This window comes from Carassius gibelio, chromosome A2, assembly GCF_023724105.1.
Source record: "Carassius gibelio isolate Cgi1373 ecotype wild population from Czech Republic chromosome A2, carGib1.2-hapl.c, whole genome shotgun sequence".
NCBI lineage: Eukaryota > Metazoa > Chordata > Actinopteri > Cypriniformes > Cyprinidae > Carassius > Carassius gibelio.
The window spans coordinates 13,323,449-13,351,205 of NC_068372.1; the positions used below are offsets into that span (position 1 = coordinate 13,323,449).

The 27,757-nt window shown below is 39.7% G+C and overlaps 2 protein-coding genes across 3 annotated transcripts; one reads left to right on the forward strand and one right to left on the reverse strand.

Moving 5' to 3' along the window:
- Nucleotides 1-747: 747 nt before the first annotated feature.
- On the reverse strand, nt 748-5,497 carry LOC128027050 (probable flap endonuclease 1 homolog). 2 transcript variants are annotated; one of them, XM_052614371.1, is made up of 11 exons: nt 5,239-5,497; nt 4,865-4,940; nt 4,659-4,761; nt 4,423-4,477; nt 3,951-4,012; nt 3,712-3,848; nt 3,528-3,588; nt 3,197-3,328; nt 2,754-2,899; nt 1,168-1,309; nt 748-1,087 (listed from the first exon to the last, which is right to left on the reverse strand). In XM_052614371.1, the coding sequence occupies exons 1-11, from the start codon at nt 5,381-5,383 to the stop codon at nt 1,031-1,033; spliced, it is 1,116 nt and encodes a 371-aa protein (XP_052470331.1). In that variant the 5' UTR covers nt 5,384-5,497; the 3' UTR covers nt 748-1,030. The 2 variants fall into 2 exon arrangements, with proteins under 2 accessions (XP_052470331.1, XP_052470339.1); XM_052614379.1 differs by lacking the exon at nt 748-1,087 and having other exon boundaries at nt 1,177-1,309; nt 2,736-2,899.
- Nucleotides 5,498-5,500: 3 nt separating this feature from the next.
- LOC128027031 (serine/threonine-protein kinase ATR) lies at nt 5,501-27,659 on the forward strand. The gene is made up of 47 exons (XM_052614356.1): nt 5,501-5,716; nt 5,829-5,920; nt 6,822-6,974; nt 7,061-7,932; nt 8,699-8,880; nt 8,968-9,147; nt 9,223-9,401; nt 9,746-9,898; nt 10,025-10,223; nt 11,090-11,340; nt 12,609-12,796; nt 12,933-13,033; nt 13,146-13,317; nt 13,555-13,725; nt 15,142-15,336; nt 15,577-15,762; nt 15,914-16,009; nt 16,246-16,376; nt 16,579-16,722; nt 17,036-17,129; nt 17,246-17,371; nt 17,598-17,804; nt 17,902-18,015; nt 18,509-18,624; nt 18,714-18,834; nt 18,915-19,052; nt 19,202-19,415; nt 19,685-19,857; nt 20,282-20,446; nt 20,852-20,943; nt 21,039-21,130; nt 21,213-21,390; nt 21,472-21,660; nt 21,825-21,981; nt 22,085-22,264; nt 22,717-22,859; nt 22,962-23,059; nt 23,800-24,032; nt 24,118-24,252; nt 24,411-24,611; nt 24,710-24,853; nt 24,939-25,089; nt 25,680-25,836; nt 26,000-26,153; nt 26,248-26,399; nt 27,001-27,106; nt 27,350-27,659. The coding sequence occupies exons 1-47, from the start codon at nt 5,661-5,663 to the stop codon at nt 27,521-27,523; spliced, it is 7,905 nt and encodes a 2,634-aa protein (XP_052470316.1). The 5' UTR covers nt 5,501-5,660; the 3' UTR covers nt 27,524-27,659.
- Nucleotides 27,660-27,757: the final 98 nt, after the last annotated feature.

Genomic DNA, 27,757 nt, shown 5'->3' on the forward strand with positions numbered 1-27,757 from the left:
TATAATGAAGAACAAAAATGAAACAGAGCTGAAATCCAATTATTTCATAGAACGGTATCAAATTAACATGTGAAATGAGTTTGCTAGGCTACTTTAGAGCATAACAAAATGTTTCAACTATACCTAACAAATGTCTGTTAATTGTGAAAAGAAATGAACTATGTGTATTATTGATCATAAATTCTTTGTTCAATAAATACAAGAAATATCACATGAAAATCGTGTTTGTAATAGCTTTTGTGAGGAAATGTAAAAGCCAACTGTACTCTATCTACCCTACATCGGGTGTGAAACCACATTGTAGAAATAGTGCTGTCAAAACTAGAACATTTGCTGAAAACTTCCTTAACCTTCTTACTGGTGGAAATGTTGTTATTATTAGACTTATTAATTCGTATTTTGGCCAGAAGCAACAGTTAAAATAAAGTAAAGTAAAAATATCTTAGTGATGAATTTGTAACTAATAAAGTAGCTTTCCCTTTACAAGATGGTAATGAGTGTTGTGGATTACTTGTGGATTATTGTGGTGCTTTTATCAGCTGGATAAACGCTCATTTAGACGGCACCCATTCACTTGCAGAGGATCCACTAACGTTATGTCAGGCTATGGTTATGTAATGCTAAATTTATCCAAATATGTTCCAACAAGGGAACATCTACATCTTGGATGGCCTGTGGGTGAGGAAATCTACAGCTTATTTTCATGTTTGTCTCATTCATTCCTTTAAATACAAACCACACTACTACTGCAACAATGAAACACAGTATATTTTTTTTAGAAATAAAAAGAAGTAATCTGTAATTTAATACAGGCTCCCAAACATAAACGTTTCTTTTGTACACGATACAAAAACAGTAAAAACAAATATTTTCTTGACACTGGATTTACATTATGTTGCCATTTGAACAAAATAAAAAAACTCAGGAATTTAAGCATCTAAAACAGATGCATACCATCATACTTTTGACTCTTTGTTCCACATGATGGTTGGATCAATGGCATAAGATTCAAAATTCAAAAGCGTCCGTATTATTTCGCTTTCGGTCGCTTTCTCTCACTGGATGCTCCCACAGCTGCAGCCTCAGCCTAGATAAGGAAGACGAGATTGTTTGTTACAATGTTCAAGCAAGCATTCAATTTACAATACATCTTTATTGATATCTGACCTTTCTCCTCCGTGTTGCACGGAAAAACTCCTCAATACGTGACTGTCGAGTTTGGCCCATTTTCTCATCCACCTCCCTCTGCTCTCTTCTCTTTAAGAGAGACTCACGAAACTTCTTCATGCGTCCCCGCACCCTTTCTTCCCTTAAAACAGTGAACAAGGTCACATACCCAAAGAAAGGTTAAATGCACAATGTAATAAACAAATCTCCATATTCATCGGGAAGAAGGAGGCGGGAACCGGCGCACAATCAAAACTCATTTTAATAATCAGAAATAAACACAAAACAGCGCGTCAGCCCCTAACGGCGACTGACGCGCACAAATAAAAGCCAAACACATAAAATAATATCCCAGGCCTGGTCCTCTCTCGTCCTTCACGGTCGTCACTCCAGTTTTATATCCTTCCATCTCCTACGTGGGACTCAAGACCGGCGGTGGGGCGCAGGTGTAGCTCATCTTCAATCACTACACCTGGCCTCACTCCTCGTTCCCACGCCTCTCGGCCTCGCCCCACTCGCCACATACCCCCATCGCCCCTCGCAGGCCGGGGGGTACCCTCGAGACTGCGCTCTACTCCCCCCCCCCCCCCTTCCCTCCGGGGGGGACCGCTCACGGGGACCTGCAGGAACCTGGGGTAGGACAGACGAGGCGAGAGAAAAGGAGATGGAAGGAGGAGCGACAAGGACGAGAGAGGGGAGAGAGGAAAAAAAAAAAAAAATCCGGTTCCCAGACGCACTGCTGCTCGGCCCTCCACCAGCTGGGTGATCTCCTCCGCGGTGCCCGGCGGTGGCACTGGACGGCCCTCGGCGGACGGCGCGACACTCCTCCGCCGCCCGATGGACGGCGACGGCTCCTCCGATTTTGGGCAGCGGCAGGAGTCCCCCGTTCCCTGCCCCTCCGGATTCCGTCACGGAGGCGGCAGGCTCCGGCCCCCTGGCGAACGGCGCCGACTCCTCCGCTCCCTCACGGACGGCAGCCGCCCCTCCTTGTCGTGGGCGGTCGGCAGCGAGCTCGCCCGTCCCCGGCAACTCGCTCCAGCCCACCGCCTCGAGCGTCCCTGGCGGCACATACCTCGCCAGCTCGAGGGCACCGCGGATTCACCACAGTGGCGAGGGATCTTCAGCAGCGCGTCCCTCCTTCTCCCGGGCTTCGGCACCACTGTAATGATATGCAAATCTCCATACTCATCGGGAAGAAGGAGGCGGGAACCGGCGCACAATCAAAAAGCATTTTAATACTCAAAGTAAATACAAAACAGCGCGTCAGCCCCTCACGGCGACTGACGCGCACAAATAAAAGCCAACACATAAAATAATATCCCAGGCCTGGTCCTCTCTCGTCCTTCACGGTCGTCACTCCAGTTTTATATCCTTCCATCTCCTACGTGGGACTCGATACTAGCGGTGGGGCTCAGGTGTAGCTCATCTCCAATCACTACACCTGGCCTCACTCCACGTTCCCACGCCTCTCGGCCCCGCCCCACTCACCACACACAACTAAAAAACAAATAATGTTAAATAATGTAAGTTAATATTGCACTCTTGATCAAATAATGGCTAGTAAATACTAGAACACAGATATGCACTTCAAAGGCCTCTCTCTGCACAGGAACTGCACCAGGCCCTCTTCATCAGGCTCACTCCAGGCCAGGACAGGTTCGTTGATTTTTGGGATTTCAAAAAACAGCTTGCGGGCATCCTTGTACTGCCAGTTTGGAGGGATTGGGTGTGTCTGGAAGAATTGACAGCGAAGGAGCCTTTTATTTTGATGCATGAACAACAGCAACCAGAACGTTCTTCTGAACATCTATTTTTGTGCTCCACAGAACAAAGAAATCATATGGTTTTTCAAAAGCACATGAGGGTGAATAAGTGATGAGAAAACAGAATGTTGCCTTATAGAGCCTTCTAAAGTCACAACGAAATCAAAGTGGAAAAATCAGACATACATCACAACAGAAAACCAAAGACAATCACAATTCCTGTTTTTTGCCAACTTGGCTTGTAAGATTTCTTTCTGAACAAGCACCTTTCTGTTGACATGTTCCATCACACCCTCTATAGTATGATGCTGTTTAATAAGCTTCAGTGCTCGACTCGGTCCAAGACCCCCAATCTTATCGCAGTAGTCACAGCCCAGCAAGATACACAGGTCAACAAACTGGGAAAGAGAGACAGGAAGAAAATGACACAAATCAAACACTCTTTTATTATTAAAACTCCTATTCTTTTGATTTTTTGGAGGTCAATTTAACAATAGCCATGCATTCTGATGTTGACAGGCAGGCACTGAGATTTGTTACAAAAATTATGAGCAAGGGGCAGCAAACAATGAAAAGAAAGTAAAACATTGAAAATACCTGATTATACGTCAGCTGTAGAGCTTCCAATAGCTTTGGTAAGGAGTACTCTGTGACCTCACTATGAGAGAAATGATTTAAGGACATAACCATAATACAGAAATAACTCATTTATACATATATACAGTGTAATATATATATTGCAAGACCAATAATTAGAACACAATTTTGACTGCTTTCTTACCTGTCTCTCTTTGCATTGAGCTGTCTGAGCAGAACAGTTCCTCCAAATGCTAGTGTGTCCATGTCCTCTGAGGCTACAGCATTAACTGTGCCACTTTTGACCAGCTGGGCACACAGCGCCTCCGCTTCACCTGGAGCCTGACATTCACGGCGATGAAAGTCAAAATAAGTCAAGCAAGAACCTTCCATATTATTATGAGACAGAACTTATTTTTTATAAAGCTGACTAAATTAAAATACCTTGATACATGGCACACCCATGAGCTGTAAGAGACACTGGCAGTCTTCTTTAAAATTGGACACTGAAGTGCAAAATGTCATAATGTACATAAATGTCATATAGTGTCATATAGTCACTAGCACACTAGAAATATTTATTAGAAGAAAGAGTGTAAAATAAGATACAGTTATAATATTATTTTGGAAGAAAATAATACTTTGAATAACTGTAGAGAAATTTACTCAATAATGTTGCAAAAGATTTCTACTTCAAACTAATTCTATTCTTTTGAACTTTCTATTTAAGATTCTTTAAAAAAGTATCACTTTATAAAAAAATATAACGCAACAAATGATATTAATAAATCATGTTTCATGAGCAGCAGATTAGCATATTAGAATGATTACTGAAGGATCATGTGACACTGATTATTGAGTATACTCAATTTACTCAATTATTTTTGCCTCATATTTACAATACAACTCCACACACCTGTGCTGGAGCTCTGTAAGCGGTTCCAGCCTGTGCTTTGAGCTCTTTTTTCCAGCTAGAGGAATTTAAATATATTAAATATTATTACATACATAATAGTTACATAATTATTATATGTACAGTTCTGTGCTTAAGTCTTAAGCCATTAGTATTTTCACCAACAAAATACTAGTGGCCTAAGACTTTGCCTAGGAGTGTATGTAATGACTAAATACTTGTGTGAGTACACATCTCACCACAGCTCTCTTCTGATCGGGTGGTCTGCCATCAAGCACAAATACAGGCTTGATGTCATGCTCCAGGAAAGTAAGCGTGCGATAAAACAAGCCTGTGAGAGGACTGCAACATCACACGCTCGTATTATATTCCTCATATTTACAAAACAGAAAAGACACTGATTTTAATGTGTTTTTAACCAACTCAGTTACTCCATAATACTGACCTTAGCTTCATATGACTGGGCAGAGCAGAGCGAAACTGATTCACCACAATAGATGTATCCAGTGCTATAATCTTTCCTAAATCACAGATACATAGCAGTCAGTGCAGTTCTATGCAAACAAAAAGTATATATATATATATATATATATATATATATATATATTAGTATATATATATATATATATATATATATATATATATATATATATATATATATATATATATATAAAACTCTGAGGAGTAGTTTCCATTTTGCATTTGCATTTTCCGCCTGTCATTGGCTTTTCTTACATTTCAATATTTATTCAGTTTGCTTTACTCAAACCCAGTTATCTATCTGTTTGTTCCATTTGAACAGCACTGCATTGAATTTACCAGAATAATCGCCGATCTCTTTGTTGAGCACAGAGTCTGGCGCGTCAAAGTGAATAAGATTCGCTAACTTTGTAATCCCCATATTTGACTTTAAATCGCGCCTGTAGGACTGTTGCTGTTGTTGTCCTTCATCACTCAGTTTCATTTCCGCATGGTGCCAGTTCTCACGTGGTTGCCGTGGTAACAGAGCGCCGACGTACCACGACCTCACGTCACTCGTTTCGCGACTGCAATACAATCTGACCCGACTCGCTTGCCGTAGACTTTCGAGTGCGAAAAAGTAGTTTTGAAAGTGATGCGCGTGTGGAAGCAGAGGATGAGCAAGACTTCGAGTCTGAACGCTTGACTAAATGTTATATTAGGTTTGCTCGGCCTAAACAGTTTTTTGTTGTATATAGTAAACGCGCATTTACAAAATAAAGATGGAGCGAGGACTAGAGATGTCAGCAATGATTCCCGCACTGCAAGAACTAGCCAGGTAACGTTAACATCAACGGCTGCTAAGAACGATATGTTCCCTTGTTAAATTCTCTTAAAAAGCGTCTTAATCATAAACATTTGAAAGATAATGTCTCATTCGTCTTTTCCAGTGCTAGTTCGATGGAGTACAAGCAGGCTGTGCAGAAACCTCGTCAGATACTGTGTCAGTTCATTGACAGGATACTGACAGATGTGGACGTCGGTGAGAAACAGTGCATTGTGTCTTGGAGTTGTTGAGAATGTTTGTGTTTTTTTAGGAGAACATCTCAAATTCTGTCATCATTCACTCACCCTCATGCTGTTTCAAACTTTCTGAATTAATAAAACATACTTCGCATAAAACAACATAGCCACGAAACAATCACCTGTGTGTACAGTACAAGCCAAAATGTTAACGTGAAATCCTTTAGAATAGATTATATGCTGAAAAATATATATTATATTAAACAAACATTGCACGTGTATCAATATGAATATTACATAGATGAAATATAAGCTATTCCTTTCAGATGGAAGTTCTGGGTTCTTGTCACGTAAGTGTTTTCCTTTGTTTACAAAAGCTGCTGATCTGATTTTTATGAACTGAACAGCTAACACACACAAAATTAATACACTAGATGGTAGAGTAAATAATGCATGGTTTAAACATTTCAGTTTCAATATTTTGTTTATAGTTGCTTGCATGTAATTTGGGGTGCAGTGTTACATTAAAAAACAAAGCTCCGCCCAAAATGTAAAATCGATTTACTTATTATTATTGTATGATGTTCTGCATAACATAAAAATAAGATATTTTGAAAAATAGCTTTGGGGAACGTTGGCTGCCACTGTACGGAGAAACAAAAAACACTGTGACATTTCTCAAAATATCAACAGAAGAAAGAAAGTCCTAAAGGTTTGAAACAACATGAAGATGATGAAATTATGAGAGTTTGTTTTTGTGATCTGTCTCTTTAAAGCTAATTAATAGAATATTTTAATTTCTTGAACATTTCTCTTCATCCTTCTAATTAAATGAGTCTCTTTCCAGTTTTAATCTTACTGGTTTTAGTCCATGTTAAGTGTCATGCTTATATAGTTTATTTTTACTTCTCACATTTTAGTTGCTCTGGAGTTATGTAAGAAGACCAGTTCTGAGCCAGCGTGTGTGATGCTGCTGGACTTTGTGCAGCACATTATTAAATCCTCTTCTTTAATGTTCATAAACCCAGCCTGTCTTTCAGACAACTTCAAAAACTCAGAGAACAGCTGCTCTGGTAAGTTCATTTGGTTTACATTAACTACTAAAGTTCTGCTCAAGTACATCCAGCTTTGATTGTCTGCCTCTGTTTTCCCTTCACAGATTTCAGTAAATGGATCATCAGCCGCCTCCTGCGAATTGCTGCTTGCCCAGAATGTGAAGATCTTCACGTGAAGATTTCGTCAGTCATCTGTTCCTTGCTTCATCTTTTCAGAGCCAAGGGTTCAGTCCTGTTTGGCCTTTTTTCCACAGAGCTAATATGTTTAATGCAAGATCTAGTGCATTTGAATCTCATGGTCAGACCATCACCACAGTGGCCAGTGGTGGTGGAACGCTTCTCCGTCAGATCCGGAGATTCTGCCGTTTACCTGACCCCCACCATCCTAAATCTTTCCTCATATGCCTCAGCTCAGGCGTTGTTAGTTACTTCATTGACAGTGTTGACAGATATTTTGCAAGGCCTTTTCTTCCCAAGGGAAGTGGCCATCATATGGGACTGTGCTTCCCGTATGCTGTCTCATGGGAGCCCAAAACTCAAGGCAGCATCCATGGTGCTTTTAACTCATATTGTGACTCTTGGAGGTTTCCCTGAAGACCATTCACAGCCATTTTTCTCAGCTTATTTGCATCTCCTGGACTCCTTGCCTACTTTTGAGGAGTCGGAGCTCAGTGTCTTTGGCAAGGAATTCCAGAAGCTCTCCCAATGCGTTTTCCAGCCCGAGGAAGGCACTCACTGCAGGTTTGAGAGAGTTCATGTGAATGTGCTGATGGAAAGGCTTGAGAAACTGGTGGTTGGTGGAGCACTAGAGCAGTTGAAGGCACTGGAGGTGAAAGCAACGCTTTGTGAAGTCTTCTGCTTTGTCCTTGAGTTTGTTCCTCTCGGATATGAGTGTGCGGTGCAGATCCGGAAGGAGAGAGTCGCAGCCATTTGCAAAGCTCTGATTAAGACCATTGGAACTCATGGCCTGCAGGAGGTAAAGGGTTAAAGGAAAGGTTTATCTGAACAAACACAATTCTGACTGATGTTTTTCCCTCTTCTTTTAAGTCTAGTAAAGGTTCAAGCTGCTCTTTTCCATTACATTTAAATGAATGGGAACACAACATGTTAAGCTTAAAAGAACGTGCAGTGTTTAGACATTTTTGGGCTGTATTTAAAATGTTAAGTCATATAATATGTTGGGGGAAAGAATGATATTTAAAGGGATAGGTCACCCAGAAGAAAAATTCAGTAATCAGTTACTCACCCTCCTGTTGTTCCAAACCCATAATTCAAAAACTTTGTTACAGTAATTACAGATACACGACTGTTTTAGCTTGAGAACAAACTTATTAGGATCTTGTGCGTCAAACAAGGAAGCTTGAGCTTCTGTTTACCATATTTGATGAGCTCCATGTGTGTGTTTTGATGAAAAGGACTTGGATTAAATTTGATTCTTTTGTGCAGTCTCTTCATGAAATGTTTTATAGTTGTGGATCAAGGGAAATCTCAGAAAATTAATTTCAGTTTATGGATAGAAATCCTTATTTGAGTTTGATGATGGACAAAGATTTAAGAGATTGGGCTATGGGTTTTTGAATGCAATGAGGGTGAGTAAAAAAATGACAGAAATTTCATTTTTAGGTGAACTAACCCTTCAAATCATTATTTGCTGACAATCTTGCCATACATAAACTCTCAGTTGTAAAGTGGTGATGTATTGTAGAAAGTAACATTTTCTGCTTTATAACTTTGAAAACTAGCAAAGCGTGGAAGGCTACCTGTACGCAGCCCTCAAGACAGAAGCCATCGCTGCAGTGCAGGATATGCATGCCGGTGTTTCTGACCCTGCTGATCCTCGAATGTATGAAGAGGAAGTTCCAGCCAAACGCCCAAACCTCTCTCTTCCAACCCAGCTAAGGAGTGGGGAAAAAACTCAGCCAGTGTATGCAACTCTCTGTCCCCACTCTCCAAAAAGACATTCCTTCAGTCTTTCATCTTACCGTGTGTTTTCGTCTTGTTCCTGAATCAGGCAGGTGGACATGAAGAGCAGAAGTGAGGTGTGGGCAGCTGTAGACAGCCGTCTGGATGAGTTACTGACCCAGATGAGGGACCACACGGTGAGCCAGCGCCTGAGCACTGTACAGGGACTGGCGCTCATCTTCCATCTGGCTGCAGTTTGCTCAAAGCACTGTCTAAATGGATCACAGAGGTGCGGCTTTATTTAAAACCTTTGTTGTGTTGCATGCTCATTTGTTCTCATTCTTAAATACATCTCCAATGGCAGAGAAGGGATGACATCAGAGGCTTCAGATGAGGCTCAGCTCGTTTGGTTAAAGCCTCGGGTTCTGGCTCATGTAGTCGAGAGCTGCCGCTCCGTGATGGCAAACACCTGTAATGAGGAAGAGCTGGAGCCTCTGGTGGAGGGTACCATCAGGATCCTTGATGCTGTGCTCTACCTTAACAGTGAGTGTATTTTTTTGCAAGATCCCATATGTTAGGCTTAAACGAACATTTTATATAAATGCATCCTGGTCATCCTGGTGATGCACTGATATTACATTCTGGCCAAAACCGTAAAGCTGAAAGTATCTCACAGCTAATTGTAGGCACCACAACTTTATAATACATATAAATGGATATTTATTGTGAGATTTGCTAAAGAATATATTTAAATTTTAATTTTGCTGAGTTGTTGAGATATTGCAAAACTTTTCAGAATTTTCCCTTCATGATTCTTATGGTTGATGTATTTAACGGCTTGAAATCAGTTCATTTGAATGAATGTGATTTGTATTGTATGTTTCCAGCTGACGGTCAGGGTGACACAGGTTTTTACAGGAATATTTGTGCGCTGCTCTCAATCCCATGGGTGCTTGAGCATTCTTCACAAACGGTTTATCAGATGGCCTCTTTTCCTGCAAGTCTGATTGCACTCTCCCAGAAACTTGCTCCTGTCTACTGTAAGTATCTTATAGTGTCCCATGGATAACTGTTTATTTCAGTGTTGTTTCTCAATAAGTTTAATATATTTTACAGTTCACTTACAGTCCATTGCAATGTTTGTCGTCTTGTTCGTTTTCTTGTAGCTGCACAAACTCGAGCGCACTGTGTGTTTCTACTTGCTCTGCTGTCGAAGAGTGTGTGCGGTGACTGGCGGTCGTCGGTTTACCGCTGGGCCCTGCAAAGTAACCGTGAATCTGAGCGGGCCAGTGCTGTCAGAGGGTTCCCCCTTCTGCTGCACAATCTAGGAGTCAAATCCTATAGCCTCATCCACGAGGTCCTTCTGTACGTCATCTAACACTCACACACACTGAGAGAAAAAAAAAAATCCATCTAAGATTGGCCCACATTAATTCATGATTCTTATTGTTATATGGCAGACCTGGAAATATCAAGGAATTATAAACCAGTGGTTTGAAATGGAAATTTATATTGAGAATATGTAATCTTCTAGTTATTGTTAGATCTGAAATGTTTTATTGCTGGAAATATAGTATTTTTTTTTAAAGCTGCGGTAGGGAACCTTTGAGGCTCTAGCGGTTAATAAACAGAACTGCTTGCGTCTTGCGGAAGAACATTGTAGCCGGAACTACTTCTCTCTGTTTATGTCTATGAAGAATCACAAAGGTACTGGGTTACTCCGCCACGGTACCCCCGAAGCAATCTAAAATAGTCCGAATATAAACACTTAGATGTACCCTAGTGATTCAGGACAAGTTAAAAACACGGTTTGGAAAATGGATTCATGGTGTACTCGCTTATTATATACATTTTTCTACATTTTGAACACAAACAAAGTTACGGACCGCAGCTCTGATTGGTTGTTTTTACCGGGAGCGATGGAGTTTCTGCAAATGGCAATAGGACCACTGGGAGGAGCCAGAGGAGCTTGATTTTTTTTCACAGATTATCTGTCTCATATTCTACTGTCAGGACATAATGACAGGTTTAACAAATATGTAAAAAATATATTTTTACAAAACTTACCTTCTGCAGCTTTAAGAAAAATTATCCTAATGCATTATATGTAAGACTGAAGTTAAACAGTTAAAAAGGGGAACTCTGAACAAACCTTTTTTTGTGAAAGATGTGGAAATGTTTACTACTTTTAATGCACTTTTGTCTACGTTTCAATTCAATAATGCATTTAGGAGCAGACTCCAGGACAGCTCAACAGAAGTCAAAATGGAGCTGGCTGGTATTACAGGGCAGTTGGCTTGCTGTCTGTCTGAGAGCTCACAACTGCAGTTCCCTCAGCATGCAGTGCCATCCCACGAGCTGCTCTGTGCTGGTCTCAGCATTTCAGACTCCCACCCCAGCCAGACTTCCTCCATCGGGGCCTCCATCCTCACCCCATTCCTCCTCCTGCTCAAATCTGTGGAGGACAAGAAGGTCAAGCAAGGTTAGCCCACTCAGAATTACTTTCAGTGAATCTTCTTAAATAGTCTGCTGCAGTGATAAGGTATTTCTGTAGGCCAACCTGCGAATTAGCATCACTGGTTCCCTCGACAAAACCCCCATTAGGATTTTGGATTCTTTACAGAACAAACAGTTGACAGTTGAAGGAGAGTAATGACCAGGCCTGGGATATTTTATGTTTTGCGTGTGCGTCAGTTGACTTTGAGGTGGCTGCCGCTCGTTTTGTTTGAGTTTTTTTAATTTGGGAGATTGTATGGTTAATTTGAAATGTTACCCGCTTCTTTCTTCCCATATCAATGAACTTCAACATAGTCGGCTATAAACAAACTTCACTACAGTCGCTTGAGTTGAGTGTCACCATCATGAAGCCACTGACGACTCTTTCAGTCTTCATTTAAACTATTTTTTACCTAAAGGTTTGAGTTTGAATGATGTTTAACCTGTTAACTGTCACCCGTCCGCTCTGTGGGACGCCTACTTTACTTCACTATATTACAATTAAATCTAATCTAATCTTGACAAACTATATATCGTTGGAAAGGTCTAAGACTCCCAAATATATATTTTATCAATGGTTTTTGTTAAAAATTATGTAGGAAAAGTAATAGATTAATTTATGACAAGAGTGCACCCTCAAAAATCTACATTATAACAGGAATTGTGACCTTTGTTAAAAAAAACAAGATTTCTTTGTTGCCTTTTTCTCTATCACATTTTAGAAATCATGAGAAATTATATATCAACTGAAAACTTAAAATCTCAAAATTCATCCTTTAAAACTCATTTTAATGTCCCTGGAAATCTCTGTGGTCCCTTTAGGCCACTTGTTTGCATCTGCCTTTTCATGACAAATTAAACATTATAAAAAAATAAAAAACAAGGGGTAATATTGATGTATTTTATGTCGTAGAATAAGACGTGAAAATATCTTGAGCAGGTGTGAACAGTGTAACCATGTAGTGTAACACAGACTTCATATTAGGAATTTCAGAAAAAAAAAAAAATTCTTCAGAATGATAGAACCAGAAGTGCTTAAATGCAAACTCGTTTCAGAGTTTTGGCCTACAAAAAATATGTTATCCAAGCAGCACTCTTATGGATTAAATGCTTAGTCTGAACAATTTAAATAGCTGAATTTGCATAAATTAATTTATTAAATATGAATTTGTTTTTATTTGTGCTTTGGGTATCAGTTTTTTTCGGTATCAGTTCGATTTCAGTATGAACTTTTCTCTTTTTTGAAAACGGCAGCTTTTATCAGGAATATACGGCACTTGTTCAAACATGTGGATCTGGGTAACAGTGACCCTGACACAAAATCTCTGGTCAGTGCATTAGTAAACCTCATTGAAGACCCTGACCAGGACGTCCGCATAAAGTTTGGCCAAAATATCAAGAATCTTCTAGAGTTTTGGAATGGAAACGGCTTCCTGAAGGAGGTACAGTTTTAAAGTTCAAATTATGACATGGTGTAACTACTACCATCACCTTTTTTTGTCACTTGATGTCATTTATTATATAATTAGGCTTTAATCCTAACTAACTAATGAGGTTTTATGATTTTGCTTTTCACAGCTTCTTGTGTCCAGACTAAAAGAAGCTTACTCAAATGCAAAGACCTCCAGAAACAACGAACTCAAAAACACACTCATATTAACCACTGGAGAAATTGGGAGGTAGTGAGAAATGTTTTTTTGCTGCCATTTTAATATATATATTGATCCTCCCTGCCGTTAAATGTTTAAATGCTGTATCAACAATGCTGTTCTTGCTTATGGTGGATCTCAGAGCTGCTGAAGGGAACCTGGTGTCTTTTGCTCTGCTTCGTCTTCTGCACTGCTTGCTGTCCAAATCTAATCCCGTGTCGGTGGCAGCCTACACAGAGATCCAGGCTTTGGCCACCTGTAGACACCTCAAACTGCAGTCCTTCTTCAACCAGTACAGGAACCCAATTTGCCAGGTCAGTGTGATGATGTTATCATTATTTATAATGCTGTGTTTCTATAGGGTGTTATTTGTATTAAAGTGAGTACCAACATAAGCTGTTTATCACCTTCAAAAAAGCTTCAAAACTATGAGCTAGGAATGGGACCCAGTGTTTGTTTAGGTTAAAAACGAACTAATCTTTGTGGCCAATTAAACCTGGGTTCACCTACAGTTATAAAATGTAATGGGTCTACCTTTTTGTTCTTTGCAGTTCTTGGTGGAGTCTTTGCATTCCCGTCATGTGACGGCTCTGCGCTGCACGCCAGATCAGAGCAACGAGGCTCTGCAGGAGGAGGCGGCCCATCAGAGGGAGCTGGCACTGGACATCCTGTCTCATGTGGCACATGTCTTTGATTTCCCCGACCTTAATCGTTTTCTCAATGTAAGTCCAACATCTCAATATCAGATTCAGCAAGATCGGACTCTTGACATAACAGAAAAGCCTTAAAGGGATTGTTCAACCCAAAAATGAAAATGCAGTCAACATTTATTCATTCTCATGATGTTCCAAACCTGTACAACTTGCATTCCTTTGTGAAACACAAAAGAAGATATTAGGGGTGTGCCGGGGGGAGTCAATTGGTTGATCTTGGAGATAGCAGGTTAACTCCGTGTAAGCGCGCTCTGATGGGTAAAGGGGCAGAGATTTCAGACCTCCGTTTAGGAGATCTGTCACAAAACTCATCATCCGCGCCAAAGTATTTTGAGCAAATTTCAAAGCCGCACCCGCCCACCATCCTGTTTTGTGGGTCAATGGATGATGCAATGCTTTGCTGATGCGAGCCGCAAAAAAAAAAAAGGGATTGTCTGTTCTAGAAAGGATGCAGCAAAGATATTTAATGCTAATGTATGAGGCATAGGCCTACACTGAGTTTCATTTACGATGAGATGCGCTCTAGTTCACAGTGCAGTGCAAGTGTACGCGGCGCGCTGGTGCATCCATGTCACGGTTATCATTGTCTGCTATATTTGCTTTTTATTTATTAAAATACATGCAATTGGTTGATGAAACATTTATTAAAATTAAGATAAAATTTGTTCAAAACTAAATTCGTTTTTAAGAAAGGTTTTCTACAAAGCAAAATTTAATGAAGTGGTAAAAACCATATCTTCCGATATATTGCACATCTTATGATCCTATCTAAAAAATGAAAATAATTTTTGATAAAAAATGTTTGTAAAAAATATTTTAATGACACGGTTTTGGCGGTTATAGAGTTCTAATGACGGTGTTCAACTATAACCGCCGGTCTCACGGTTATATACTAACCGACACCCCTAGAAGATATTTAAAATAAAATATTGGTAACCAAATGGTTTCAGGTCCCATTGCCTTCCAATGTATGGACAAAAAAATAGAATGAGACCCAAACCGTGTGGGGTCATTGGATGCCCATTTTCCACAAGTTGATATGATTCTGTAGGGTCTTCTTGAAAAGATGTAACATAGTTTGGTTAAAATTATTCAATGGTAGTGTAAAAAACCCTGCTTTTTTACCATAAAAAAACAGGTCCGATGACCTCTTTAATTTAATTTTGACTGAAGAAAGAAAGACATGAGCGTCTTTTATGACATTGGGAAGAGTAAATTACAAGGAAATTTCAATTATGGAGTAAACTAATCCTTCAATTTTAGACAAACATTATAGAGTAAAGCATAGTTTCAGTAGAGACTGGAAAAAAACGTTACAAGAGTAATCTTGTTAGCAATGATGCATTCCTCTGATGAACTAAAGAGTGGCTTTCATTGGTAAGTTCACTGAAGCACTGAGCTTACCAGTTCTCTCTTTGTTCACAGCGGACTCTACAGGTCCTCCTTCCCTTTTTGGCAGCCAAGGCCAGTCCTACAGCGTCTGCCCTGATCCGCACCATTGCCAAGCAACTGAATGTCAACCGCAGAGAAATGCTCATCAATAACTTCAAATACATATTCTCCCATCTCGTGTGTTCCTGTACCAAGGAGGAGCTGGAGAGAGCATTTCACTACCTCAAGGTGTGATTTTTAACATTATGGACATAGGACATGAGCAGTGGGGAAAAAGACAAAGAGAAAGAGGATGGTTACAGAAGAAGTGTATACATTTTGTAAAAAATGTACTCTATTATAGCTTATATACTTTTTAAAACTTATTTATTGTGTACTTGTTTTTATTTACTTATTATAAATGTATGTATAGGTAATATATATTTAAAAAAATGTAATAAATATTTTATTTTTATTTCATTTTCACAGAATGAGACTGAAATCGAATTGGGCAGTCTGCTGAGACAGGATTTCCAGGGTCTTCATAATGAGCTGCTCTTGCGTCTCGGAGAACACTACCAGCAGGTCTTTAATGGACTGGCTATCCTGGCTTCTTTTGCCTCCAGTGACGACCCCTACCAGGGGCCAAGAGAAATCACCACCCCAGGACGCATGGTAAAGCTGCTAAAGCCCTTCAGTATCTAGCACATCTTTCACAGACTGATTCAAGTACATCTGTTCTACAGAGTTGAATGCATTGGGGTTTCTGTTATAGTCACTGTTCTGGACATAATGCCGTCTGTCACTGTACTGTATGTTTGTGCAGGCAGATTACCTGCAGCCCAAGCTCCTGGGCATTCTGGCTTTCTTCAACATGCAGCTGCTGAGCTCTAGTGCTGGAGAGAAGGAGAAAAAGAAAATGGTAGCTGTTTAATACAGTTTGTCTGCTTTTAATTCAAAACATTAGCATTCTAGGCACAGCATGACTTCTCACTGGAAGCGAAATGTTGCAGAAAATGACAAATCATGCTGTCAGATATTTAATATACTGTTATGTGGTGCTGGATTTTGAATGAATGAGATTTCTTGAGAAAACTTGGTAGGAAGGTTGTTCTAAACATATTGTCAATATATTTGTTACCTTTTTTCTCCACTCAGGCTCTGAACAGTTTAATGGCCCTGATGAAGCTAATGGGTCCAAAGCACATCAGCTCAGTCCGAGTGAAGATGATGACCACACTCAGAACTGGCCTGAGGTACAAGGACGACTTCCCAGAGCTCTGCTGCAGGTGTGTTTCTGAATGCATTGAAGAAGCTGTGCACGCTGATTATGAAGAGTATCTGAAGAACCATCTGGATTAGAGCGTGGTTGATATTATCCAGATTGTTCTTTTATTACTGCAGCAAACTCAACAGGATACCAGAAAGTGGTAAACTTTGCCCACAAAATAACAGTGATAGGGGATTCATTGTTATCTTGCTGGTTTACAGGACATGGGACTGTTTCGTGCGCTGTCTTGATCCGTCTTATCTGGGTCCGCTTCTGAGTCATGTAATCGTTGCTCTATTACCTCTCATCTCCATCCAACCTAAAGAAACGGCCGTGATCATGCAGTACCTCATAGTGGAGAACAGGTGTGTGTCATTCCTCCTTTCTCTTATGTCATAGGCTTTTAGATATTTTTAAAAATTTTATTTATTAATGTCTTGACAACATACTCAACATATTAAAAGTAGGGTGTGCAGTTTTTGCATCGCACACATTGGCTCAGCCGGTTTTGCTGATTAGGACCCGAGCACCACGGTGCGAGGAACCTCTTGGAATTGCTCCGTTTCTTATTATTTATAGTTGTTTCTGCATATTAAAGGAGAAATTATTTTAACGTTGACCCTATACCACTAATAAATTATACTAAAATATAATTTGTAATGTATCTTCTCATCTCAGGGAGGAAGTGCAAGACTTTCTTCATGAAATCTACTTCCTTCCTGACCACCCAGAACTGAAAACCATTCACAAGATCCTTCAAGATTATCGGAAGGTACAACCTCAACAAACCCATCATCCCATCAGAGGACACAAATTGTGGACGTGGTTTCAAAAAAATGATTTTTTTTTTCAATAATATGGTTTTGATTCACAATTCTTCAACAACAGCAAACCTCAAAGAGCACTGACATGCAGGCAGCGCTGCAGCTCTCCATGCGGGCCATCCAGCATGAGAATGTGGACGTACGCATCCATGCGCTCACCAGCCTGAAGGAGATGATATATAAAAAACAGGTCAGACTCTTCATAAATAAGAAAGCAGTGCCAGCTTGGATGCAAATACACACATAGGAGTCTGTACATCTTCATTGAATTACTCTGGAGATTGCATTTGTATAATGAATAATAAAGTATGTAAATACAAAATGGATAGAAAAGCATATTGTTCCGGGTCAGGCTTAAAATAAGACTTAACAAGGGCCTGAAAGGATGATCTACAGTATATTTGTTTGTTCTTCAGGATGCTCTGTTAAAGCATGTCTTGGACAGTGAGATGGTAGAGCCAGTGATCTCTCAGTTAGTGACTGTGTTGCTCCGGGGCTGCCAGGATGTCAATCCTGAAGCCAGGCTTTTGTGTGGGGAATGCCTTGGGGAGCTGGGAGCCATTGATCCCGGTCGACTTGATTTGTCACCCGCTGACACTCAGGGAACTGGCTCCACATTCGTGGTAAGACACTCCTCAGACCGTTCTGTTTTTGTATGAATGTAACAGAAATGTTTTAATTGAATAGCGTTGCATTAAGAGAATGTCTTTATGCTTTTAGAGTGGGATTGATGATCCAAACTTTGCCTATGAGCTACTGACAGAGCTGACCAGAGCCTTTCTAGCCTACGCAGATGATGTGAGAGCTCAAGATGCTGCAGCGTACGCCATGCAGGTATGCACTGTGCTAAAGATACTGAGCAAGAAGATATTTAGTGGTTTTACATATTAGCTTGAAATGAGTGAAAACTAAGGATGAGTTGATACAAAAATATTGGCCTGATAAATGGCTGATATTTAAATTTAGTCTTAATTCAAAATCAAACACAAAAAAACTAAAATCATTAGTTTAAAATGCTTCAAGTGAGTTTAAACATCACACTATTATACTGTACAGTATAAAAAAATAACCGTTTTGAGTACTGCATGCAAGCTCTGTTATTAAATCAATAGTGTTTTTAAAAAACAAAAATGAAGTGGGAATCAGATAACGGCAAATGAAATCTAAATGTACAATATGGGGAAATGAGAATGGATATTTAAAGATGTATATAAACATCAACTAATACTAATAAATTTAAAAAATCTCAAATATCAGCAGATAAGTATTTTGATACCAATATGTTGTAGGTTTTAGGAGAGTTAAACTCTGTAATCTTCTGTTTTAGGAACTGCTGTCATTATTTGAATGTCGGGAAGGCAGGACTGACTCACCAGGTCGGCGTCTATGGAGGAGATTCCCAGAGCAGGTTCAGGAAATCCTGGAGCCGCATCTCAATACCAGGTTGGGGACGATCATTTTGCATGTTTTGTTGTCTGCTGCTGATTTTAGATCCAGTGTTCTTAAAACTGACTTATTTTAATCATTTGTAGGTATAAGAGCTCTCAGAAGGTGGTGAACTGGTCGAAGTTGAAAAAGCCTATATATCTCAGCAGCCGTGGAAGCAAATTCTCTGACTGGTCTGCAACATGGGCAGCATATCTCATCAGTAAAGTAAGTCCACATCCACCTTTTCTCCCAGCCTCAAATGAAGACAAAAGCCTAATTTTACATAATCTCTTCCTGTGTTTTAGGTTAGACACGAGCTTGCTGGAAAAGTCTTCAACTGCTGTAGTTTCATCATAAAGCATGATTACAAAGTGACCATCTACCTGCTGCCCCACATTTTGGTCAATGTGCTGATCGGATGCACTCAGGAGGAGCAGCGAGAGGTACAAAATCAAGCTTTGTGGAAAGGACCTGGCATTGATTTTTGATAGGAATCCGTCCAAGTAGTTTTTGCCCCGTAAAGTTTATTAAAAGAAGCAATGGCATTACCAGTGAAAAGGCTCAAAATAGTGTTTCTGCTTGTGTCGTGTAGGTGAATGAAGAGATGATGGCCGTCCTGAAGGAGGGTGACCCGCGGTTAGTGCGGCTGCAGGAGAACGCCTCCAGTCTGAGTCAGCTCAGCACGCAAACCGTCTTCTCCATGCTGGACCACCTCACTCAGTGGTCCCGCCACAAGCTGCAGAGTCTGAGTACCAACAAGAGGCCGGGCAAACATGCCCGAGAGCAGCCGCAGGCACAGGCCACAGGTGACTAACACAACTACATTTTGATTTAATTCAGTCCTGTTTTTTTTCTATAAAAGCTGCTGGTTATTATTTTTTTCATGTCTAGACATTATTGGGAATAATAATAGGCGAAATGCATCAACTCACATTACTGACCTGGCTCAATTCTTTATGGCATGACATTTTTTCTGTTAAAATATTCTATAGTAAATGCAACCGCAATAAAAGATCTGTATCATTTAAGTCAAGTTGTAATTGAAGTATTTCTGACTCTCTCTTCATCATCTTAGGCCCAGAGAGCAGTGAGTATCAAAGTGTAGTAGCCTTCCTAAACAGTATTCCTCAGGATGTGCTGGCCAAGGCGTCCTTCCGCTCCAGAGCCTACACTCGTGCTGTCATGCACTTTGAGTCCTTCATCCGTGAGAAGAAGCAGAACATTCAGGACCATCTTTCATTCCTCCAGGTCTTACCAGTCTTGTATTAGTTTTTCTGGTTAACTGGCTATCAATACTGACTAAATAAATAAATGACCATGAAATATTGATTTGAGTCAGAATTACTTTGTCTATTATGTTAATGTAGTGCTCATAAAACATTTCTTATTATTGTTGTGCTCCTTTTTGTGGAAACCATGAACTGTAGTGTTTAAAGGAAATCAGTTGCATGAGAAAACTGCTGTTATATACATTGTTCAGTGGTACAATTTATCAATCAGAAACATGAATTCCAGAGAGTCATGAAATAGAATAACACAATTTGATCTATGAAATATGCTTCAGAAAGAGTTTAAAACCATTGCATGTGCATTAATCTTGTTACTTGTCTAGAAATCAGTTGAACTCTGTAAGTTCCGCTCTAACCTGTCTCTTTTGCGTGCCCTCTTCTAGACTATGTATGCAGCCATGCATGAGCCAGATGGTGTGAGGGGAGTGAATGATCTGAGAAAAGAGGAGCCGTCACTGAGAGAGCAGATCCTGGAGCACGAGAGCATTGGACTGCTGCGTGAATCCACTGCCTGCTACGACAGAGCCATCCAACTGGAGCCAGACCAGGTGAGAAACACACACACTCTTATTCTTATGGGTACCTGCCAGACTCAGTGTGGCCAGGCAAACAGTGAGTGTGCGCATGTTTAAGCAGTGTCTAAACGGACCCAATGCCAAAGTACGTAAACTACAAACAATGACAAATGACGTGTGAATTATGTATTTCAACTCGGTTTCATTTTGCACATTTAACAAAAAACAAACAAACAAATACATATTATTTTTTGTGCAAAATGATGCAGTTTATGAAGGACCAAACCAGTAAAAAAACAAACAAACAACTAAATAAATAAAGGTGTGTCCATACAACTGTTTATATTATTTTGTGTTTAATAATTCATGTATTTTCAGATTTTTTGGTATTCTGGCAACTGATACTTTTTCCTCTCCCTTTCATATCTCTGCATGCAGATTGTCCATTATCACGGTGTTATGAACTCTATGTTGGGTCTTGGTCAACTCTCTACAGTAATAACTCAGGTCAACGGAGTTCTGGCAAGCAGGTAGGTGTCCCGATGTAGACGCAGTCCTCGCTGACATGGTTTCATGCAACCGCAGATTTAGTTGTTTTAAACTGATCTTATTTTCTTTTATAAAGGCCACGATGGAAATCCGATCTGAACGCGTACCGAGTCGAGGCAGCATGGAAGCTGTCAAAATGGGACTTAGTTGAGGACTACATTGCCTCTGGTAAAGGACTTCTGCGGTTTCTAGAAACGGAAATGTTTTTCAGATTGAAGAAGAATTAATGTTTGTCATATCTGTTTTATAGATTCTAAGTCCAGCACATGGGGTGTCAGACTTGGCCAAATGTTGCTGGCTGCCAAGAAGCAAGATTCCGAGGCATTCTATGAAAAGCTTAAAATAGCTAGAAAAGAACAAGTCGTCCCTTTATCAGCAGCCAGTTTTGAGTGTGGCACCTATCAGAGAGGATACGAGTACATAGTCAGGTGATCCGGTGGTTGAGCATTTTAGTAAATTAAAAAATCTGCATACATTGTTCTTTGATGCACTTTTGTGTTGGGTTTTAGGTTGCACATGCTGTGTGAGTTGGAGCACGTTTTTACTGAGCTGCAGAAGGAAAGCACCGACGCTGGAGGATCCAAGAAGTCTGAGCCCAGACTCAACTGGGATGCCCGCCTACTCATGACCCAAAACTCGTTCAGAGCCAAGGAACCCGTCCTGGCTCTGCGGAGAGCTCTTCTCAGTCTCAGCAAGGGGTATGAGCACATACCTTCCATGTTAACAATCCAAGTAATGAGTTCATTTTTAAATATGCTTTTAAAGATACTTGGTAGAGTATTGTCTTTTCTCTTTCTGAATCATTCTTAATTCATCTTGAATTAAAATGTTAATTTAGTCTTGTTTCAAAACCTCTTTGCAGTTCTTCCTGTGAGGAGCAGGTTGGTGAGTGCTGGCTGCAGAGCGCTCGTGTGGCCAGAAGAGCTGGCCATCACCAAACAGCCTTCAATGCCCTGCTCAATGCTGAGAACTCCCTCTCTGAGCTCTTCATCGAGAAAGCCAAATGGCTCTGGTCTAAGGTATAGCAGTTCAGATAATGTTTAAATACCAACGCAGATCTCTTTGATGGAGGTCTTATCCATCACTGAAGTTGTTATAAGGAAAATTATGTTGTTGTTGTAGGGTGATGTGCATCAGGCTCTAATAGTCCTGCAGAAAGGTGTGCAGCAGTGTTTTCCTGATGAACAGCCACTCACCGATCCAAAGAGAATCCAGATTAAAGGGAATGCCATGCTGCTGGTGGGCAGATACATGGAGGAGACGGCCAACTTTGAGAGCAATGCTATCATGAAAACCTATAAGGTAGTTCAGTCAATTACATATGAGGACTAATGTAACAGGAATCAGAATGATGATTTTGTTTTTTAGATCATTTGGCCAATTCAGCATAACAATTTGATATTTTAGCCTATCACCATCATGCAAACATGAAATATCAAACACATAGTAATTTTTCACAGGTTTTTGCATTCAACTGTGCTGTTTTCATTGTTTTACTATGTAACCATGTGCTTGACAGATGTCTCTTAACTGTCATCATTGGTGTATTGTGTGTAATATGTCTAAACTATTTAAAGTAAAGGTTCTTTATTGGCACTGACGGTTCCCCGAAGAACTTTTAATATCTAAAACCTTTCCATTGAACAAAAGGTTCTTTATGGTGGAAAATGGTTCTTAAGATTATTAAAATATTCTTTACAATTTACTTTGTCCAGCCATAGATCACACAGTGTCTTTTTCTTTCATAAATGCAGGATGTCACCAATCTTTTACCAGAATGGGAGGATGGCAACTTTTACCTGGCCAAGTACTATGACAAAGTCATGCCCATGGTCACTGACAACAAACTGGAAAGACAAGGCAACCTCATCCGTTATATCGTCACTTATTTTGGAAAGTAAGATGTTTTCTATTGGTGATCCTCCTGTAGGAGCAGTTCCTGAGTTAAATGTTTCAGTGTGTGATAGGTAGATACAGTACATTTTTGCTCTGCTTGTAGGGCCCTGCAGTTTGGCAATCAATACATCTATCAAGCCATGCCCAGAATGCTAACCTTATGGCTGGACTTCGGAGCCAAAGTTTATGAGTTTGAAAAAGGTAAGAGACAAAATGACCGTAGTATTACCGTACAAATTAGAAAGAAATTTCCGTAGATAATCAGTAGTGTTAAAACTAAGTAACTAAACAATTTACCCGTTGTATTAATGCATCGATTACGAATCTTACAGATTCATGTGCACTAATTTTAATCCTTTTATTGACTTTAATCACAAAAGAATCAATCAAATTGACTAACTATAGTTTTAAAAAGAAACCGTTAAAAGATTTACTCATTTTATCTATGCACTGATAATGAATCATGCAGATTCTTATACATTGTTCTTGAAATATTTGAACCTTTTAAATAATACATGTACCGAATTTTTCGGACCTGAGTATAAGTCGCATCAGTCCAAAAAAACGTCATGATGAGGAAAAAAAAAAAATCTATAAGTCGCACTGCACTATAAGTCGCATTTATTTAGAAACAAGAGAAAACATTACTGTCTACAGTCGCGAGAGGGCGCTCTATGTTTTCAGTTTAGGCTACAGGAGCACTGAGCAGCATAGAGCGACCTCTGGCGGCTGGAGACGGTAATGTTTTCTCTTAAATTAATTTCTCTTAGTTAATTTCTCTTGGTTCATGTCAAATTAATTTAGATAAATAAGTCGCACCTGACTATAAGTCGCAGGACCAGCCAAACTATGAAAAAAAGTGCGACTTATAGTCCGGAAAATACGGTAAATTGTTTGTGTGAACCGGTAATTGATTTCTGATTTCCACTGTGACACACCAGCTGGCCGCTCTGACCGAGCTCAGATGCGTGCCGAACTCACGAAGATCAACTCGGTCATCAGCGAACACACCAGCAACCTCTCGCCCTATCAGTTCCTCACAGCCTTTTCACAGCTCATCTCCCGAATCTGCCACTCCAACAATGAAGTCTTCGCCGTGCTGATGGAGATCGTGGCCAAAGTTTTCTTAGCTTACCCACAACAAGCGATGTGGATGATGACGGCGGTGTCAAAGGTCAGACACCTTAGACGCATCTACAACCATAAAAAGTGTCTTTCCATGGATATAAACTGTTTAATGTAATGCATCTTTCTTTTAGTCCTCCTATCCGACTCGAATGAACAGATGTAAGGAGATCCTGAAGAAGGCCATCAGCCTAAATGAGTCGTTTGGGAAATTTATCGGAGATGCCAACAGACTGACGGACAAGCTGGTGGAGCTCGGCAATAAACCAGTAGGACAAAACTGTACCACTAACAAGAAAATAATATTTTTTTAATGCATTTATTCGTAATCTTTACCATTCCTTAACTTTCCCCTTAGGCGTTCTTTTAAAAATCAGTTGGTTCTAAAATTACAGTTGCGTTTGGATGTGTCTGTTTAATTGTGTAGGTGGATGGGAACAGCAGCACCCTCAGCATGAGCGTCCACTTCAAAATGCTGAAGAAACTGGTGGAAGAGCCTACCTTCAGTCAGATCCTCATCCCCCTGCAGTCTGTCCTTATACCCACCCTGCCTTCCACTGGAGGAGCCAACCCCAAACACGATGTCTTTCCAGGACACTGGGTCTATCTCGGTGGATTTGATGACACAGTCAGTCACCATACACCAGTTTTTAAGCACATAATGCATCACTCTCATTACAGACGTTACCTTATTCATGATATCATTACATGTTTCATTTCATGAAGGTGGAGATCTTGGCATCCTTGCAGAAGCCAAAAAAGATCTCGCTCAAGGGCTCTGATGGAAAGTTCTACACCATGATGTGCAAACCTAAAGATGACCTGAGGAAAGATTGCAGGCTGATGGAGTTCAACTGTCTCATTAATAAGGTACTAGAGATGTGCCGTTCACTAAATACCTGAATGATGATGATGATGATGATGAACGTGCCTAATGAAAATGTGCCTTTGTTAGTCTTTGAGGAAAGATGCAGAGTCTAGACGGAGGGATTTGCACATTCGGACATACGCAGTCATCCCTCTAAATGAAGAGTGTGGCATAATAGAGTGGGTCAACAACACGGCGGGTTTACGCCACATCCTCACAAAGCTGTATAAAGAGAAAGGTGTGCTGATTTCATAGCCTTGGATATACAGTGCATGTCATACTGGAATAATGTTATGAGTTGCATAAATCCTGACACCAATCGTAAAATAAAAGCTTGTATCACTCTGAAGTGATTTATTTTGTGGTAATGATCAGCTTACACTTGTTATCACCAAATAAATAAACATAGGCCTACTGCCATTCAAAAGTTTGGGTCAGTAAGATTTATTTATTTATTATTTTTGGCAGGACGCATTCAGTTGATCAAAAAAGGCAGTAAAGACGTATAATGTTCCAAAAGATTTCAGTTTCACCTAAATCCTGTTTTTTTTGTTTTACTTTTCACTCATCAAAGAATCCTTTTGATTGATTTCTGAAGGATCATGTGATTCATTTTAAAATATATTCAAATCGAAAACATTTATTTTAAATTAGAATAATGTTTCACAACATTTCTGTTTTAATGTATTTTAATACATTTTTATCGACCCGAAACTTCGGAACAGTAGTGTACTGTATATAGACATGAAATATTGAAATAATGAGTGTCAAGCATACCGTTTTTTTTTTTTTTTTTTTTTTAAGCGATGTGTTTGTTTTTTTGAACAGGGATCTATGTCAGTGGGACAGAACTGCGAAAGCTGATTTTGCCCAAAACCGCATCTTTTCAGGAGAAGCTAAAGCTGCACAAAGATGTGCTGTGTGCCAGACACCCACCAGTTTTTCATGAGTGGTTCCTACGGACGTTCCCTGATCCTACCTCTTGGTATATATATATATATATATTACAGGCTTTCAGCGTTCATATTCATAATATCTTGGCACAGTTATATGCTAAATGTTTCGTATTATGGTGAGTTTTAAGTAATTCGTAAGAAAAGCACTTCGTTGAACATCTTTACACATGGGGCTCATGTGGCACTTCCCAGGTACAACAGCCGCTCTGCTTACTGTCGCTCTACTGCAGTCATGTCTATGGTGGGCTATATTCTGGGACTCGGCGATCGCCATGGAGAGAACATTTTGTTTGACTCCCTTACTGGCGAGTGTGTCCATGTGGATTTCAACTGCCTCTTCAACAAGGTTTGAGATTTATGAGGAAGATGACAATTTTATTTCTTTCATTTAAGTAATATCTTTAGGTAACTGAAGAATAAATGTTGTTTTGGTGCTTAAGGGGGAGACATTTGATGTTCCCGAGGTGGTTCCCTTCCGGCTCACTCAGAACATGGTTCATGCGATGGGGCCGATGGGCACAGAGGGGCTGTTCAGACAGGCCTGTGAAGTCACACTCAGACTTATGAGGGACCAGAGAGAGCCACTCATGAGGTGAACATCTCAACTTACACAGGCAGACACATTTCCACTACCGTTCAAAAGTTTGGGGTCAGTAAGATTTTTAAAATAAGTTTCGTATGCTCACCAAGGCTGCATTTATTTGATTAAAAATCCAGTATTAACAGTAATATACTGAAATTTAATCATTTATTTAAAAATATATATATTAAAATCTAACTTTTTGCTGTGACGGCAAAACTGAAATTTCAGCAGCCGTTCCTCCAGTCCTTAAGAAATCATGCAAAAATAATTTGGTATTCATGGAACATCTATTATTATCCATGTTTAAAAAATATGTTTTGCTGTTTAATATCATTTTATGGAAACTGATAAATAGAAAGATCAGCCTTTTTTGTTATAGAAACAAAATTGACTGTCATTTTTTTTTCAAATTTAAAGTTAACAAAATAAGTAATAATTTATTTTTAAACACTGATATTTCCCGTTGAATGCACATGTAATGGCATTGTTTAATGATATTCCTTTTAGATCCACAAACTAGAGCACTTATTAGTAGACATGACAATGATGGAGAAGTGCAGTGTTTGTATAATACTTAAAAATTTCATGTCTTTTTATTCCTTTTAACCAGTGTTTTAAAAACATTCCTGCATGATCCTTTGGTAGAGTGGAGTAAACCTGTCAAGGGTTCGTCTAAGACACAAGTCAATGAATCTGGAGAGATCCTCAATGAGAAGGTACTTCACCCCTTAGTTACTTCAGCCTGAATGAAGATGCTTATCTGTGCTGTCTATCATATATGTGCTTATATAATTTGGAGTAAACATATGGCATTATGGTTAGAAGTAAGAATACACTTACTTTGAGTAGTCAGTGCCTCATCTTTATATGCAATTTAAACTGTTGCATTTTACTGTAGATTAAGTTATGACTTTAAGTAATAGTTGTAAATAGCCATAATTTGTTTTGTTCCCCTCTAGGCTAAGACTCATGTTCTGGACATAGAGCAGCGTCTTCAAGGAGTGATCAAGAACAGGAATAAAGTGATGGGCCTGCCTCTGTCTATTGAGGGCCATGCACACTATCTCATTCAGGAAGCCACGGATGATAACCTCCTGTGCCTTATGTACCTTGGATGGGGTCCTTATCTGTGATCAACATTTGCACTTCAGAGTTGGAGAACAGTATTTCTGTTTAGCTCTGTTTTTTTTTTTTCCCCTAAAAAAATTTTGTTTCTTGTTTTCGGTGTTCCTCAGAAGTTTAATTAAATTTCACATTTCAAGAATGAAACTTTATACTTGTGTGTTTTGTTTTACACGTAAAGTATTAACATTAGTTTCATAGTAAAGCAAACATAAAGCATTAGTTTTTACCACAAAATATTCAAA

Bases quoted from the DNA above. Each gene is read 5' to 3' on its own strand.
- LOC128027031 (XM_052614356.1), top strand. From the start codon at position 5,661: ATGGAGCGAGGACTAGAGATGTCAGCAATGATTCCCGCACTGCAAGAA. The intron at 22,265-22,716 runs GTAGTTCAGTCA...TCATAAATGCAG, and splicing joins CTATCATGAAAACCTATAAG to GATGTCACCAATCTTTTACC. The intron at 27,107-27,349 runs GTACTTCACCCC...GTTCCCCTCTAG, and splicing joins GAGAGATCCTCAATGAGAAG to GCTAAGACTCATGTTCTGGA.
- LOC128027050 (XM_052614371.1), bottom strand. From the start codon at position 5,383: ATGAAACTGAGTGATGAAGGACAACAACAGCAACAGTCCTACAGGCGC. The intron at 4,762-4,864 runs GTCAGTATTATG...GTGATGTTGCAG, and splicing joins CCCAGTCATATGAAGCTAAG to TCCTCTCACAGGCTTGTTTT. The intron at 3,329-3,527 runs GTATTTTCAATG...TCTCTTTCCCAG, and splicing joins TACAGCTGACGTATAATCAG to TTTGTTGACCTGTGTATCTT.